At 51.6% G+C, this 17,114-nt stretch overlaps 2 protein-coding genes across 2 annotated transcripts in view; one reads left to right on the top strand and one right to left on the bottom strand.

Annotated features, from left to right (window-relative positions):
* Positions 1-1,653: 1,653 nt before the first annotated feature.
* On the top strand, positions 1,654-5,702 carry LOC149427314 (zinc finger protein 276-like). The gene is made up of 4 exons (XM_089668141.1): positions 1,654-1,979; positions 2,100-2,217; positions 3,082-3,181; positions 5,119-5,702. The coding sequence occupies exons 1-4, from the start codon at positions 1,830-1,832 to the stop codon at positions 5,414-5,416; spliced, it is 666 nt and encodes a 221-aa protein (XP_089524267.1). The 5' UTR covers positions 1,654-1,829; the 3' UTR covers positions 5,417-5,702.
* LOC149427313 (Fanconi anemia group A protein-like) overlaps positions 5,432-17,114 on the bottom strand; it is a gene marked incomplete at its 5' end in the record, with an annotated part of 36,407 nt that continues 24,724 nt past the window's right edge. The window contains 9 exon segments of the mRNA XM_089668140.1: positions 5,432-6,077; positions 6,079-6,108; positions 8,265-8,345; positions 8,347-8,367; positions 8,450-8,576; positions 12,749-12,815; positions 14,163-14,271; positions 15,717-15,773; positions 16,753-16,897. Of these exon segments, the coding sequence (XP_089524266.1) occupies positions 5,955-6,077; positions 6,079-6,108; positions 8,265-8,345; positions 8,347-8,367; positions 8,450-8,576; positions 12,749-12,815; positions 14,163-14,271; positions 15,717-15,773; positions 16,753-16,897 (760 nt within the window).

Here is a 17,114-nt window from a genome sequence, read left to right as displayed (position 1 = left end):
TGGTGTCATGGTGTGGGGGACCCATCCTGCCTTGTATCAATGGTTCAGGCTGGTGGTGTCATGGTGTGGGGGATCCATCCCGCCTTGTATCAATGGTTCAGGCTGGTGGTGGTGGTGTCATGGTGTGGGGGATCCATCCTGCCTTGTATCCACGGTTCAGGCTGGGGGTGTCATGGTGTGGGGGATCCATCCTGCCTTGTATCAATGGTTCAGGCTGGTGGTGGTGGTGTCATGGTGTGGGGGATCCATCCTGCCTTGTATCAATGGTTCAGGCTGGTGGTGGTGGTGGTGTCATCCATCCTGCCTTGTATCAATGGTTCAGGCTGGGGGTGGTGTCATGGTGTGGGGGAGATTTTCATGGCACTAGCATGGTGGACCTCATAAAGTGGCCGGTGAGTGTATATCTCAGATGGAATTGTAAGGCTCATACATGAAGAATGTTGTACACCACGGAAGGATACAATATCCCCATCACTGATAGAACACGATTGGTTGGTGTGACGTTTCACATGAAGTAATATCTCTTTTCTATGCCGCCTTCTGAGCGGGGGCTGGGAACCCGAGTGCTACAAGAGAACATGGAAGGGGAGAGGCGCGGAGCCCCCATTAGTGCAGCAGATGTGATTGATGAACGCATTTTATACCCTTTTTATTGGATATAATTAGCGGCTCCATCGGCGTCTCTCCTTCACTTCTCAAGGATTAGAATTAAACACGACACAGAAAGCTCTTTATTTATCACCGATAGAAGAAGCTGAAGGCCAAGTCCCTTCCTCCCGGCAATGTACTAACCGGTGAGTGGGCCACAATGGCAGTGATTGGGCGGTGGGGGCCCCGGGTCATAAATCTAAGTGCAGGCCTCTTGTACCGGATTGGCTGGTTGGCCCTTCGCCTGAAGGAGGGCAGGAAGTTTGCCACAAGTTGAGGACTGCAAAGCAAACTGACGAGAGGAGACAACAGCCGAATCTTCTACTCCTCCTACCAGCCCATCCCCCACAGTTATTAACGTTTGTACCACTAACCCCTCCCTCTTAGATTTGTAAACTCCCAGGATCAGCCCCTCCCTCTTAGATTGTAAGCTCCCAGGATCAGGCCCTCCCTCTTAGATTGTAAACTCCCAGGATCAGCCCCTCCCTCTTGGATTGTAAGCTCCCAGGATCAGGCCCTCCCTCTTAGATTGTAAGCTCCCAGGATCAGCCCCTCCCTCTTAGACTGTAAGCTCCCAGGGTCAGGGCTCTCCCTTAGATTGTAAGCTCCCAGGATCAGCCCCTCCCTCTTAGATTGTAAGCTCCCAGGATCAGGCCCTCCCCCTTAGATTGTAAGCTCCCGGGATCAGCCCCTCCCTCTTAGATTGTAAGCTCCCGGGATCAGCCCCTCCCTCCTAGATTGTCAGCTCCCAGGATCAGGCCCCTCCCTCTTAGATTGTCAGCTCCCAGGATCAGGCCCCTCCCTCTTAGATTGTCAGCTCCCGGGATCAGGCCCTCCCTCTTAGATTGTCAGCTCCCGGGATCAGCCCCTCCCTCTTAGATTGTAAACTCCCGGGATCAGCCCCTCCCTCTTAGATTGTAAACTCCCAGGATCAGGGCCTCCATCCTAGATTGTAAGCTCCCAGGATCAGCCCCTCCCTCTTAGATTGTAAGCTCCCAGGATCAGCCCCTCCCTCTTAGATTGTAAACTCCCAGGATCAGGGCCTCCCTCCTAGATTGTAAGCTCCCAGGATCAGGGCCTCCATCCTAGATTGTAATGGCGCCATAAATCCTGTATAATAATATTAACAGGCAGCATATTATCCGTATTGCGAAGGGCGGGGTGATTTCAGCTTTCCCAGCATGCCACGCCCATGGGAGGAGCCTCAGGAACAGTCGCACCGCGTGTATCTCAGCAATATTCCATTGTCTTCCAGGGAGGAGCTGCCTACAATCTACAAGTGTCCTTATCAGGGCTGCACTGCCGTGTACAGAGGTGCGGATGGGATGAAGGTACGTAGAGCACTCCGGCTGAGCCTGAATGTCACTCCCAGAACACGTCATTCCCGGAACACGTCATTCCCGGAACACGTCACTCCCGGAACACGTCCTGACTTCTCCCCTGTCTTACAGAAACACATTAAGGAACATCACGAGGAGGTGCGGGAGCGACCCTGCCCCCATCCCGGCTGCAACAAAGTGTTCATGATAGACCGCTACCTGCAGAGACACGTCAAGCTCATCCACACAGGTGACGGCACTTGTATCACCTACGGGGGGTACGCTCTAATGACCGAGGGGTGTACAGCCACACCCTAACCTGGAGTCCACGCCCACATCGGGGCGTACAGCTAGACTCTCCATTTTAAAGCAAACCTGTACTCTGCCCATTCAGCTCTGCCAATTGTAGGTGTTTGGAGTGTGGGAGGAAACCCACGCAGGCACAGGGAGAACATGCAAACTCCAGGCAGGTGGTGCCGTGGTTGGGATTTGAACCAATGCTAGGTGGAAGTGCTAACCACTGTGCTGAGCCATCATGCTGCCGGCTGTCAGCCTTTTCCTGTCATTTGCATACAGGGCTGCTGTTAGTAACCATGTGGCCCCATACAGCCAACCTGACAGCCCCGACCCCCCCCCAAAAAAACAGTGAATGATCAGTACTGATCACTCCTTGTGTTCATTCAGGAAAGGAAGTGACTGGTAACATAGTTCCCGGACCCCTCCCCCACTCTCCATCCTGAAGGATCCTTTTGTGTGCTTGCAGCTGGCAGTGGAAAGGAGAGGAGGGAACCTGGCAGCACTGCGGGGGTGGGGGGTGTCTCCCTCCTCCAATCACAGAATACATTTCATTGTGGGATACAATAGTACCTCTTCTTCAGTAACACGTCCTGCCCTGGGGTGACAATGCTGCTTTTCCATAGATACTGTACAGCGTATCCCAGCACAGGAAGCGTGTCAATGGCAGGATCACCAGGTGGGAAAAAAAAAAGAAACCGAATGCAGCCGCTGCCCCTCAGGACCCTCAGGCTGCAGATTGGTATATTGTTAGGTTTAGTGCGGCTGTAAGAAATCTTCTTGTCTGTTGTCTGACACCATGCCTGTGATCTGATTCCAGAGGAGAGGAATTACATCTGTGACCAGTGTGGACAGGCCTTCAAGCAGCGGAAACACTTATCTGTGCATCAGATGAGACACTCAGGAGCAAAACCCTTACAGTAAGTACATCACTGCTGACAGCACACCTACCTACCTACCCGATCTCCAGCCCACCGGAAACCAGACAGAAAATACATCCAATGTATTGGGATTAGATTCTGACCACCAACGTATCACATGGACCCCCGAAATGGGCAGCTTACAGCATTAAAGTGTTTCTGAACCCTCAACAGTGACATCTCTCTGTAGATGCAGGAAGCGTGCTTGTTATACTCACTGTGCGGGGTCCGGGGAGAGCGGATATAGTGAACGCGGGGTCCGGGGAGAGCGGATATAGTGAATGCGGGGTCCGGGGAGTGCGGGATATAGTGAACGCGGGGTCCGGGGAGGGCGGGTATAGTGAACGCGGGGTCCGGGGAGGGCGGGTAGAGTGAACGCGGGGTCCGGGGAGGGCGGATACAGTGAACGCGGGGTCCGGGGAGGGCGGATACAGTGAACGCGGGGTCCGGGGAGGGCGGATACAGTGAACGTGGGGTCCAGAGAACATGTCTCCACTGCTCTAGAGTCCAGTGGCGGCGTGCTTTACACCACGGCATCCGACGCTTTGCATTGCACTTGGTGATGGAAGGCTTGGCTGCAGCTGCTCGGCCATGGAAACCCATTCCATGAAGCTCTCTACGCACTGTTGTTGGGCTCATCTGAAGGCCACACCAAGTTTGGAGGTCTTTAGCTATTGACTCTGCAGACAGTTGGTGACTTCTGCGCACTGTGCGCTTCAGCATGCGCTGACCCCGCCCTGTCATGTGACGTGGCCTACCACTTGGTGGCTGAGTGGCTGTTGTTCCCAGTTGCTTCCACTTTGTTATAATCCCACTAACAGTTGAGCGTGGAATATTTAGTAGCCAGAAAATGTCACGGATGGACTTATTGCCCAGGTGGCCACCTATCACGGGACCACGTTGGAGTCACGGAGCTCCTGAGAGCGACCCATTCTTTCACCAATGTTTCTAGAAGCCGTCTGCATGCCTAGGGGCTTGATTGTATACACCTGTGTCCATGGAGGGGATTGGAACACCTGAATCACATGATATGGAGGGGATTGGAACACCTGAATCACATGATGTGGAGGGGATTGGGACACCTGAATCACATGATGTGAAGGGGATTGGAACACCTGAATCACATGATGTGGAGGGGATTGAAACACCTGAATCACATGATGTGAAGGGGATTGGAACACCTGAATCACATGATTTGGGGGGCGGGGACAATACGTCGGGCACTATAGTGTACTAAGTATAACATCATCTTTTATATTGTACACAAAATGGGTTTTGTATTGTTTTCTTCACAATAAAACTTAAAAGTGTATTTTTTCCCAAAAATTGCGTTTGGAAAAAATGCTTCACAAATAACATGTAAAAACCACCAATTTATTCTCTAGGGACTCAGCTTTATAAAATATATGTTTGGGGGTTCTAAGAAATTTTCTAGCAAAAAGTACAGATTTAAAAATGTAAAAAAAAAAAAAATGCCAGAAATGGTGGGGGGCTGACGTGGTTAACCCCTTTGCACCTGCGCCTCCCAACCTTTTAAGTTTCAGAAGCCAGGAGGCGGGGCATAGTTGTAGGGTCATGTGACTGCTGTGATTCGCTGTCACATAATCAGAAAAGGTCCCGATCACAAGGGGAGATCGGGACCTTTCTGTGAGTCACGGACACGTGCTGGGAGCGGGCAGGGCGCGCGCTCTCAGCACATATGTATCTTCAAATGGTACGAAAATATGCGGCCGCTCGGCGTCAAGACCCAGACACCTTGAGGTTGCATATCTGCGTGTGCTCGGCCTCTAGGGGTTAATCTCCTCCCTGGAACTTCGTGGTTCCGTCACGCTTTGATGTCTTTGTACGCGGCCGAAGCACGCATAGCTTTGTACATCATCTGATCGGTCATGTGACCGCGTTGTCTAACACATTCCCGTTCCTTTTCCTCCCGTCAGATGTGAAGTGTGCGGCTTCCAGTGCAGACAACGCGCGTCACTCAAGTACCACATGACCAAGCACAAGGCTGAGGCCGACCTGGAGTTTGCATGCGACCAATGCGGGAAACGCTTTGAGAAGGCGCACAATCTCAACGTGCACATGTCTATGGTCCACCCGCTCACCCAGAGCCCGGCCAAGCCCCCGGAAACCGAACCCGATACCCCCTCAGGGACGATGGAAGCTGTGGAAACCAGAACTGGCTCAACAACTGCCCAGCTGAGGACTGGACAGGAAAAAAAAAAATGGAAGACTTAACTTTTATACTCTTTTTTTAATTGTTTTGCTGTTCGGAGCACAAAGCCGACCCACCAAGTCCTTCCATTCACACAGTGAACATAAAACAAAGTCTTATTTTTTGTGGTGGCACTCCAGGCGTCCCCCCCCTGAGGTGCTCCCTCCATGAACTGGAAACCAGGCGAGTCGCTGCAGAGCAGTGTTACCGCCCCCTCTTTGGTTTACGTTCTAACATAACAGTAGGTAGATCGGCGGATAATTTATGATATTAACTGGAAGCCTTTGAATAAATTATTTACACAGTAAACAGTGGCGGCTGGTCCTTGCAATGACTCGACCATCGATCGTTCCGTATACTTCCTGCACAAACCACACCGGGGGCACAGCCACGCGGGGGGGGGGGTTGTCATTAATGGCGGACTAAAACAGCTCCGGCTCATCGGGGGGAGTCGTCATTAATGGCGGGACTAAAACAGCTCCGGCTCATCGGGGGGAGTCGTCATTAATGGCGGACTAAAACAGCTCCGGCTCATCGGGGGGAGTCGTCATTAATGGCGGACTAAAACAGCTCCGGCTCATCGGGGGGAGTCGTCATTAATGGCGGACTAAACAGCTCCGGCTCATCGTACAAAGAGTCGTCCTCGAAGCTCCGCAGGACATTCTTAAGCAAGCCGGCCAGCTCCAGGGTCCTTCTCATCCCACGAGTCCACAATCTGCAGATGACAACATATCATTCATACATTTAAGAGAAGGGAATTGGGGGGGGGGGGGGGGGAAGATTAACCCCTCATGCCTGAGGGTACAACAAATCTTAATGCCCAAGCACAATTTACAACATTGACACGTTAGTAAAACCGTCCGTAGCATCACAACTACTTCGTACATCCGGATTATACCGCGATTTTGTTCAGGACAGATTGGGCTTCATTTGGTGGTAAATGGTAACGGATATCTTCAGATTTTTTTTTTTATTATCAAAGGAAAACTGGCCCAAAATAATAAAAAAAAAATATATTTTTTTAATTTAGCTGTGTGCTTCTCGTTACTATAACCGACCACCAAAGAGCAACCCAAAATAAATTCTCCAGCTCCTGATGATCGCAGCGATACCACATGTGTGTGTAATTTGTTGTTTGTACCCGGAGTACGGCCCAGAAACAATAGGGAGCATTTATTTTTGGGGGTTTTTTACCTAAAACACACTGATACCCATTAAAAATTAAAAAAAAATTAAAACTCCTGACCTTTGACCCAAACACTGACCCCGGCACTGAACTAGATAAAACCTTGATTTAGGTATTTTTTCTTTATTTTTTAAACACTTTTTTTTCTCTATGCCAGGAGTTAAGAGAGTTACAATGTATCTCTCTCTTCCATTCATAGAACAAAAAAACAAAACAAGGGGGCCGGGCTATACAGTGACTGATCACTGTGATAGCCAATCAGAGGCTCTCACAGCAATCTCGTGACCCGGAGTTGGGATTCCTGGGACCCGATCATTAGACCGTCTTTGTGCTGGGAGTGCGCAGGGACCGGGCCCCGGGGCTCTCAGTCACACCCTGGTCTTTGTGCTGGGAGTGCGCAGGGACCGGGCCCCGGGGGCTCTCAGTCACACCCTGGTCTTTGTGCTGGGAGTGCGCAGGGACCGGGCCCTGGGGCTCTCAGTCACACCCTGGTCTTTGTGCTGGGAGTGCGCAGGGACCGGGCCCCGGGGCTCTCAGTCACACCCTGGTCTTTGTGCTGGGAGTGCGCAGGGACCGGGCCCCGGGGCTCTCAGTCACACCCTGGTCTTTGTGCTAGGAGCACACGCTGCGGCGCACTCCCAGCACAAAGACAGGTACGCAAATATACGGCCCCACGGAAAAAGCCCATTGTTGTGAGGACGCATATGTGTGACGTCGGCACGAAGGGGTTAAAGCCCATTGCTAGAAAATTTCCTCATAAGGGCTGGGAGTCCGGCCCGTATGACGCCTGACCCCCCAGGCTGGACTCTCAGAACATAAAAGGCCAGAATGAAGTGTCGCTCAGGACCGGCGGCTCTGGACTGAGGAAGATGTCGCGGAGTATGAAGGGTGTAAGTACAGCTTGGGTACTTACCACTGTATACAGGAGGCTGGGGGATGGGAAAATAAGAAATTAAAAATATAAATTAAATGTGGAGTTCTACTTTAAAGCAGACATTCACTTTAACCTCTTCCCGTCCGGCTCATGTAGATAAACAGCCGGATGGGAGCGCTGCCGATGTTTCTAAACATCACCCGCGTTCACTGCCTGTGCGTGCTCCCTGAGAGCGCGCGGCACCACAATTGGTGCCTGCTGTGTCCGGAGGAGACAGCGGAACACCAATCACTGTAAGGGATGTCTGTGTGATTTCCTGACATCATTGCTTACTACGTGTGAAATCTGTGAATGATCACCGAGATCACATGGTACAGGGCCATTCACAGCAGCCTTGTACCATGTGACAAGCTGTGTCCGGACTGGAAGGGAAGTGTCCGGACTGGAAGGTGGGGGGGAAGTGTCTGGACTGGAAGGGGGGGGGAAGTGTCTGGACTGGAAGGGGGGGGGGGGTGGGTGGGGGGTGTCCGGACTGGAAGGGGGGGGTGTCCGGACTGGAAGGGGGGGGGGGGGAGTGTCCGGACTGGAAGGGGGGGGGGGGGGGGGGAGTGTCTGGACTGGAAGGGGGGGGGGGGGGAGTGTCCGGACTGGAAGGGGGGGGGGGGGGGGGGGGGAGTGTCTGGACTGGAAGGGGGGGAGGAAGTGTCTGGACTGGAAGGGGGGGAGGAACGTCTGCACTAGAAGTGGTTAATAGACATTCCACCACAAGTGCAGATCACACAGGACCCTGACTACATGGGACCAGACATACCTGGGGCAGGCGACTCCTGAATGCAGCACTTGTGTGTTGGCTCTTCAGAATGCAGCTAAGAAGAAACTGGCGCCCCCTGTTGGAAGACAGACTGTGGATCGTCCTACGAGGAGCAGAAAGGAATTCAGTTATTCGTCAGCCAGCAGTCATGACTTCTACATTACAGTCCAATCTGGAACCCAGACCTGCAGGGGATGGAGAAGAGGACTGCCATCCAGAAAGAGTTGGAAGAGCTGCGTGTACATCTCTAGGGAAATAGGAAGAAAGTCCTGCTGCCTGACCACACGTTCCACCGGAAGAGACACCGCCAAGCTGCAGAAACAAAACACAGGTCACCGGAACCCTGAAACGTCGGAAATCGGCATTACGGAACCTTCTGCCTTATTGCTGCTTTGCTGCGCTGTTTGGGTGCCCACAGACCTGGAGGATTAGCTGGACATGGAGGACCATCAGCTGGACATGGGGGACCATCAGCCAGACATGGGGACCATCAGCCAGACATGGGGGACCATCAGCCGGACATGGGTGATCCAAACACCTTAATGCTCGGTTCACATCTGTGCGGGTGGTGCCGCTGTGGGATCCGCACAAAAATCTGGAGGAATGCGGGACCCACGGGAGGGTGTCAGTAGTTCTGGGAACCGAGGTCTGCGTTTTCGAAGGAAGTGCAGGGTCTTCTTCCCTGCATGTCCCGGGGCTCCATTCCTGCCCCGGGACTCCTGCCTGCGCAAAACGTGACCCGCATGGCCGCATAGATGTGAACCGAAGGCAAGTAACCGGTCAAACTGCTGCAATATAAAATCGCTGATTTGGCTACGATTTCACATGCGATTTCTGAAGATTTTATAGCAATTTGTGACGATTTTCAACAATTTCTTGCAATTTGCAGAGCGATCTCCATTACATTCGATGTACGTGAAATCGCAACAAAATTGCAGAAAAAGTCAGGCAGGAACTACTTTAGAAATTGTGCCGCAGCAAAGCGCACGTGTTAAGACACCGACATTCATTAGATGTGATTTCAATTCGCAAATCGCAGCGGTGTGACCGGCACTAAGGCACCAACGTCTACAAAACGCACCAACGTCTACAAAACGCACCAACGTCTACAAACGCATGTGTAACCAAGCATTGTCTTTGCTGTTATGAAGGACGATGAGTGAGGCTCGGCATTGCCAGAGTCCCTCATCGCAGGAAGTGATTGGGAAGAGTTTTCTGTGACACCGATCCATTGTCATTGTGAATGTTTAGTGAAGAGGAGAGGAAAAGGAAACGCACAAACGCCGCATTACCAACTGCCTGCCTGTTAAAGCGGGAGCTCCGGGTCCCCCCAAAAGTCAGCAGTTACAAATACTGTACAAATGATGTAGCGGCTGACTTCTAATAGGACACTTACCTGTCCTGCGATGTCCTCACCTGAGCCCACCCTTCTAATTCAGGGGCCGCATCTTAAAGCGGAGCTCCACCCAAAAGGGGAAGTTCCGCTTTAAGCCTTTGTCCCCCGCTCCCCATTAAGGATTGGCACCTTTGGGGAGCAGGGGGGTGGGGGAGCCGGCACTCGAATTTGACAGGTACCTGGTCCCACTTTTGCTGCGATCGCAACCGGAAGTTGTCCCTCCCCTCTCCCTCCCGTAGTCTATGGGGCCATTCACAAAGCGCAGAGCTTCTCGCACATGCTCAGTGGGCACCCGGCTGTGAAGCCGCAAGCTGTTCCCTCCGGGTGCCCACACTGAGGATGCCGGAGCCGGGGAGAGAAGATGGCCGGTGAAATCAGCGATGGTGAGGACACCACTGGACCCCGGGACAGGTAAGTGATCGGTGGTGAGGACACCGCTGGACCCAGGGACAGGTAAGTGATCGGTGGTGAGGACACCGCTGGACCCAGGGACAGGTAAGTGATCGGTGGTGAGGACACCGCTGGACCGAGGGACAGGTAAGGGGCTGATTTTAAGAATCAGTAGATAGTTTTTGTAGTTTTTATAGCTGATGATTTTTATTTTTAAGTCAGGGAAAGTGGCAGTGAAGCCTTGCAGATCCACAGCCGGTCTCCTACTACGCATGCGCAAAGTGTGCCGCGCTCTGTGCATGGGTCGCAGTCTTCTGGGATCTGTAAATGTCCCAGAAGGCTGCAGGAGAAGTAGGGGGGCTGAACTTCCACCCCAGATTGCTGATGTGCACCTGACCAAACGTGGGAGGGGGTATCTATCAAAACGAGGTACCCGCTCCCCCCCCCAGAGTGCCAATTGTGGCAGTGGAGGATGCAAACAAGCAGAACTTCCCCTTTTGGGTGGAATTCCACTTTAATGATGTGGCCTGTTGGTGGGTTCACTTACCGAGCTGGAAGACAAACGATGGTGACCCCCATTACTATAAGTGGCTGTGCGGAGGATGGTGACCCCCATTACTATGAGTGGGCTGTGCAGACATGGAGAGCAGTCAGCAGTACACTTATACCTCCCATATATATGGAAACACAAAGAACCTTCCAGAATACAAACATGGAAACTGCCATCCTGACCTGTGTTTATAGGTGCTCCACAACGGTCATCCATATCACTCCATAAAGTGGCTGTAAACCTCAGACATTAAATATGAACAAAGCACATCCCTCTATAGTGTGTACTTGTCTCAGTCCAGAGCACTGAGTATCATTTCTGTCTGCTGCCTCGTTCCTCCGCTATCAGCATCAGTCAAATCTGACACCAAGAGAAAAAAGGTGACGGGAGGAGCTCCAGCACACAGCTTGTGATTCACAGCCTCAGCTCTGTTCCTGTGTGCGGTGTCCCCAGGGGCGGACTGACAACTCATGGGGCCCTCGGGCAATAGGGGATCATGGGGCCCCTGTGTCCTTGCCCAAACTCAAAAAAGCCTATGAAAAAAGGTACCTGGGGCATCTCATGGGACCCCCTACTGACCCCGGGCCCTCGGGCAGTGCCCGAGTTTCCAAATGGTCAGTCCGCCCCTGGGTGTCCCTTCCCTCCAATCAGCTCTCAGAGCTCTCCAGTGTGTAATTTCAGCTCCCTTTCCTCCATGCTTCCTGACGGCACAAACAAGCTTTATAAATTCTGGACTTTGAATGGACGTAGAGAAGAGAAGACTGCAGAGAAACAGGTACAACTTATTATTGTTTCCTCTCTGTGTATCACCTGACGCCGGTCACCTCACCGGAGATATGGAGGGTTTGCAGCCACTTTATCTACTTAGTGATCTGCTGACCTGGAACAAGCAAACAGCCAGGTAAGTGTCACCACACCTGATGCTCATTGCAGTTTCGGGTCAGCAGTAATAGGCAGCCCGGCAGTTCCGGGTCAGCAGTAATAGGCAGCCCGGCAGTTCCGGGTCAGCAGTAATAGGCAGCCCGGCAGTTCCAGGTCAGCAGTAATAGGCAGCCCAGCAGTTCCGGGTCAGTAGTAATAGGCAGCCCGGCAGTTCCGGGTCAGTATTAATAGTCAGCCCGGCAGTTCCGGGTCAGTAGTAATAGTCAGCCCGGCAGTTCCGGGTCAGCAGTAATAGGCAGCCCGGCAGTTCCGGGTCAGCAGTAATAGTCAGCCCGGCAGTTCCGGGTCAGCAGTAATAGGCAGCCCGGCAGTTCCGGGTCAGTAGTAATAGTCAGCCCGGCAGTTCCGGGTCAGCAGTAATAGGCAGCCCGGCAGTTCCGGGTCAGTATTAATAGTCAGCCCGGCAGTTCCGGGTCAGTAGTAATAGTCAGCCCGGCAGTTTCCGGGTCAGCAGTAATAGGCAGCCCGGCAGTTCCGGGTCAGCAGTAATAGTCAGCCCGGCAGTTCCGGGTCAGCAGTAATAGGCAGCCCGGCAGTTCCGGGTCAGTAGTAATAGTCAGCCCGGCAGTTCCGGGTCAGCAGTAATAGGCAGCCCGGCAGTTCCGGGTCAGTAGTAATAGTCAGCCCGGCAGTTCCGGGTCAGCAGTAATAGGCAGCCCGGCAGTTCCGGGTCAGCAGTAATAGGCAGCCCGGCAGTTCCGGGTCAGCAGTAATAGGCAGCCCGGCAGTTCCGGGTCAGTAGTAATAGGCAGCCCGGCAGTTCCGGGTCAGTAGTAATAGTCAGCCCGGCAGTTCCGGGTCAGTAGTAATAGTCAGCCCGGCAGTTCCGGGTCAGTAGTAATAGTCAGCCCGGCAGTTCCGGGTCAGTAGTAATTAGGCAGCCCGGCAGTTCCGGGTCAGTAGTAATAGTCAGCCCGGCAGTTCCGGGTCAGTAGTAATAGTCAGCCGGCAGTTCCGGGTCAGTAGTAATAGTCAGCCCGGCAGTTCCGGGTCAGTAGTAATAGTCCAGCCCGGCAGTTCCGGGTCAGCAGTAATAGTCAGCCCGGCAGTTCCGGGTCAGTAGTAATAGTCAGCCCGGCAGTTCCGGGTCAGCAGTAATAGGCAGCCCGGCAGTTCCGGGTCAGCCCAGCCCTGGAGTCTGCGATTTTATGAAGCAGTCATCAGTGACACCCGTCATAGAACCTCCGCCAGCTCACCCGGCTGTACCTGAAGAACGCCATGGGGAGCAACTTCAGAAACTCTTCAGAGACGGACTGATGGAGGCGACACTTATCTGCAAGACAGGAATTTCGGCATGAACGCAAAGTGAGAGCCAAGCAGGAATCGTCTGCTATCAGCGGTCTGGGTGCAAAAATACTTCAGAGATTCCAAAAACATGCAATCTGGATCTGGATACATATTTCAATGTGGGAAACCAACATCTACACTTCGCACTCGTTACATGTGATATATTTTATATCATTTTCATTCTTCAAGTGCCACAAGGTCAGCTGTAGTGCCGGTGAGCTCAAGTCCCGCCCCTCACCCCGCCCATTGGGGAGAAGATGCCCCTTGATGGAAACCACACTGACAGCAAGATCTATAGCAGAAGTACTGTTACAGGGCGGCAGGGCTGCGCAAAATCACGTATATGTACACACAAGATTTGCATTCCTGGGTAGGGGGTGCGCGCGTCCTGCCCTACTCGAGCCGCTATTGGCAGCTAGAAATGTCAATCACAGGGTCCCAGCTGGCAATCGGTGATCATCGGGTAAAGGTGACAGGAGAGAAGTCTGTATGTAAACACCACAGGTCTCTCCGCTGTCAGCAAGGACATGCTGCTTTATATCTCTCTGCACAGCACGTCTCCCTAGTAACACAGAACACAGTTAACCCTTTGATTGCCCCTCACGTTAACCTCTTCCTGCCCAGTGCCATTAGTACAGTGTCAGGCTTTTTATTAGCCCTGATCACTGTATTGGTGTCACTGGGGATGTCAGTGACACCATGTCAGTCCCCCCAGTGCCAGAATGTCCGCCGCAGCCCCTCTAAAATTCACTGATCGCCACCATTACTAATATAAAAAAAGTTTTAAATCCCCGTATCTATCCCGCCATTTGTAGACGCTATACTTTCATGTAAACCAAATAATTTACACATTGTGAAGACACGGAGCAGAATACATTTTGGCCAAAATTTATGAAGAAATTGTTTTTTTTTATTTTTTTACTGCACATTTTATAGCAAAAAGTCAAAAAGTTTTTTTTTCAAAATTGTCAATCTTTTTTTGTTTATAGTGCAAAAAATAAAAACCGCAGAGGGGATCAAATACCACCGAAAGAAAGCTCAATGAGTGGGAGGAAAGGACGTAAATTAAATTTGGGCGCAACGTTGCATGACCGCGCAATTGTCAGTTAAAGTAACGTAGGGCCGTATTGTAAAAATGGCCTGGTCAGGAAGGGGGGGGGGGGAATCCTCTGCAGGGAGAGAAGGGAGGAATCCTCTGGAGGGGGAGGGGTTAGAGATAACTAGCTGCTGACATTATCCGCCGGGCTCACTAACTGAATATCCGAATTCTCCTAATCTTGGCAGCTGATCTATGTAATAAAAGTACAATATTCCCCCGCCGGCGTTTACTGACATTTGTCTGATTTCAGCTGGAAAGTTGTAATCCAGCTCGCTCCCCTCTCCTCCAGGCACCGGATGGTTTGTATACAGTACTCTAGCGCCATCGTGTGTTCAGCTCCTCCCTATTCAAAAAAAAAAAAAAATCATCATTAACACCTTAACGGGATTACCGGAGATTTATAGATGAATTCCAGACGCGGGATATCGTTTACAGAGTTACTGTTCCAGCTTGGACCAACTATGTATATCCCAGACCTGGCCGATGCCCTGGAAGCTGGAAATCACTGAAGTCGGCACCACTACTACACCAAACGACACCGCTACTACACCGCTACTACAGTGATCTCCACTTGTTCCGGGTCCTGTGCTGAGCGGCTGCATTCAGAACACAGGAGACTGACCGCTCAGCACCGGCACCATTCAGAGAATGCTTTGTACTCCCATGCCGAGCGGCTGACCTCCTGTGTTCTGAATGTTGTGAGTGCAGCAAGCCAGCCGCTCAGCACAGGACCCGGAACAAGTGGAGATCACTGTAGTAGCCGTGTAGTAGTGGTGCCGACTTCAGTGATTTCCAGCGGCATCGGCCAGATCTGGGATATACATAGTTGGTCCAAGCTGGATATGAGGTCTGAGTAAGCGCTGAATTTAGCACAAAGCACGTCAGCTTTGTAATGTTCCCGCCATACCCGTGATGTCATTGTATTGTTCCCGCCATACCCGTGATGTCATTGTAATGTTCCCGCCATACCCGTGATGTCATTGTAATGTTCCCGCCATACCCGTGATGTCATTGTAATGTTCCCGCCATACCCGTGATGTCATTGTAATGTTCCCGCCATACCCGTGATGTCATTGTAATGTTCCCGCCATACCCGTGATGTCATTGTAATGTTCCCGCCATACCCGTGATGTCATTGTATTGTTCCCGCCATACCCGTGATGTCATTGTAATGTTCCCGCCATACCCGTGATGTCATTGTAATGTTCCCGCCATACCCGTGATGTCATTTTAATGTTCCCCTCATACCCGTGATGTCATTTTAATGTTCCCCTCATACCCGTGATGTCATTTTAATGTTCCCCTCATACCCGTGATGTCATTTTAATGTTCCCCTCATACCCGTGATGTCATTTTAATGTTCCCCTCATACCCGTGATGTCATTTTAATGCTCCCGTCATACCCGTGATGTCATTTTAATGCTCCCGTCATACCCGTGATGTCATTTTAATGCTCCCGTCATACCCGTGATGTCATTTTAATGTTCCCCTCATACCCGTGATGTCATTTTAATGTTCCCCTCATACCCGTGATGTCATTTTAATGCTCCCCTCATACCCGTGATGTCATTTTAATGCTCCCGTCATACCCGTGATGTCATTTTAATGCTCCGTCATACCCGTGATGTCATTTTAACGCTTCAATAAAGACACCGAGGAGTAGCGCGATATTCCGCTTTGTGTGTTATTACGCACATTGTTAGGTTGGTCCAAGTTGGAACAATGTAACTCTGAATATAAACCGTCTCTGGAATATTGACTTCAGTGATTCTGGAGTAAAGTATTCACCTTCAGCGTCTGCGGGATCAGATCCATGATGGAGAAAAGCAGAAAGCAATCCAACATCTGCAATACAAACGGGAGACTTGGAATCACTTCTGTAGAACAAGAAAGAACAAAAAAAAAAGTACAGCTCCCCCTGTTTTCTGTCAACCATTGGAGACGTCTTGCATTACACCCTCAATGAGAATACTCCTCATCCCCCCCCCCACCCCCCCCCCAAAGACCCGGATCTCCTCCTAATCCCCCCCCCCACCCCGTGATCTCCTCATCCCCCCCCCCATCTCCTCCTCATCCCCTCCCCCAGCACCCCCCCCTCCGGCTTGCACCCAGGTTCATGTACCACCTTCTCTCTGTGCCGTCCTTCCCAGTGACCCCCCCCCCACGGCAATGTTACATTCTCATATTTGTATCTGCCACACTGGTCCTCTGTCTTCCCCACCTGATCAGGAATGTGGCCCTAGCCCCGTCCATACAGGCTGGAATACACTATCGTTTCTCACTACTATGAAAGTGATCAGTTGACTGTAGAACCGCTTGGATCACGTTTACTGAACAGTCACCAGCTGAAAAAAACTGATACCAAGTTCATGGCTGCAGCTTTGACCGCGTGAAGTCCAGGGTGTTATTAAATGGCCCAAAAACGGCAAGTGGCTAAAAGAGAAATATAGTTTTTTTATTATTATTATCATTTATACTCAGCTAGATGGATGCAGCATCTATCCCCCGACACTTCTAAGACTGAGACCTGAGTGACAAAAGCCGCTGATCGCTCAGCTCTCCGTCTTCATTAAGCAGACAGCCAATGACTGTCAGTCACTACTCTCTGCTCCTCCAGTGCTCACTGCAGCTCTGGGCTGTGGAGGGGGAGGGGGTGGCTGTGTCAATCGGCAGAGCAAGGTGCCGTTCCAGCCATCTGGGTGGATCCTGACTGTAAAGTTGGGATTTTTTTTGAGTCTGGACCGGCTGAGTGACGTCATGGAGGAGGGCAATCGTATTGGAAGAGTGAGTTCCCCATTTCAGCCTCTTCAGACAGAATTATCACCTGCAAAGACTTTGCGCTCAAACTGCCAAGTAATCCGGGAAGTCTCTTCTGTTGCACTTTGTTCCTTCGGACGGTGAAATGCAGGAAGGCGGCAGAGAGCCAGACGGTGTCAGTGAGGGGCAGAGCCGATCCCTGAGTGAGGAACCTAGAGAACAAATAATCAGCGGACTGAATGGTGGGATCAGGATGTGCCGCTCTCCATCACAGGAACGTTTCTGTACATTACAATAGATCGGGGGTCTCCAAACACTTCAAACAAAAAGGTCGGTTTACTGTCCTTCAGGCTTTTGGGGGGCCAGATCCTGGTCACTTGGAGTAGAAAATATCCTGCCATCAGTGAGAGCAAACAATGAACCATCTTC

This window comes from Staurois parvus, unplaced genomic scaffold (assembly GCF_062004578.1).
Source record: "Staurois parvus isolate SC_StPar_1 unplaced genomic scaffold, SC_StPar_1.0 ptg003892l, whole genome shotgun sequence".
Taxonomy (NCBI): domain Eukaryota; kingdom Metazoa; phylum Chordata; class Amphibia; order Anura; family Ranidae; genus Staurois; species Staurois parvus.
This window is presented reverse-complemented; position numbering and strand designations above follow the sequence as displayed.

Coding starts and splice junctions, on each gene's coding strand:
- LOC149427314 (XM_089668141.1), top strand. CDS start 1,830: ATGCCACGCCCATGGGAGGAGCCTCAGGAACAGTCGCACCGCGTGTAT. Junction 2,218..3,081: donor CGTCAAGCTCATCCACACAG/GTGACGGCACTT, acceptor ATCTGATTCCAG/AGGAGAGGAATTACATCTGT. Junction 3,182..5,118: donor TCAGGAGCAAAACCCTTACA/GTAAGTACATCA, acceptor TCCTCCCGTCAG/ATGTGAAGTGTGCGGCTTCC.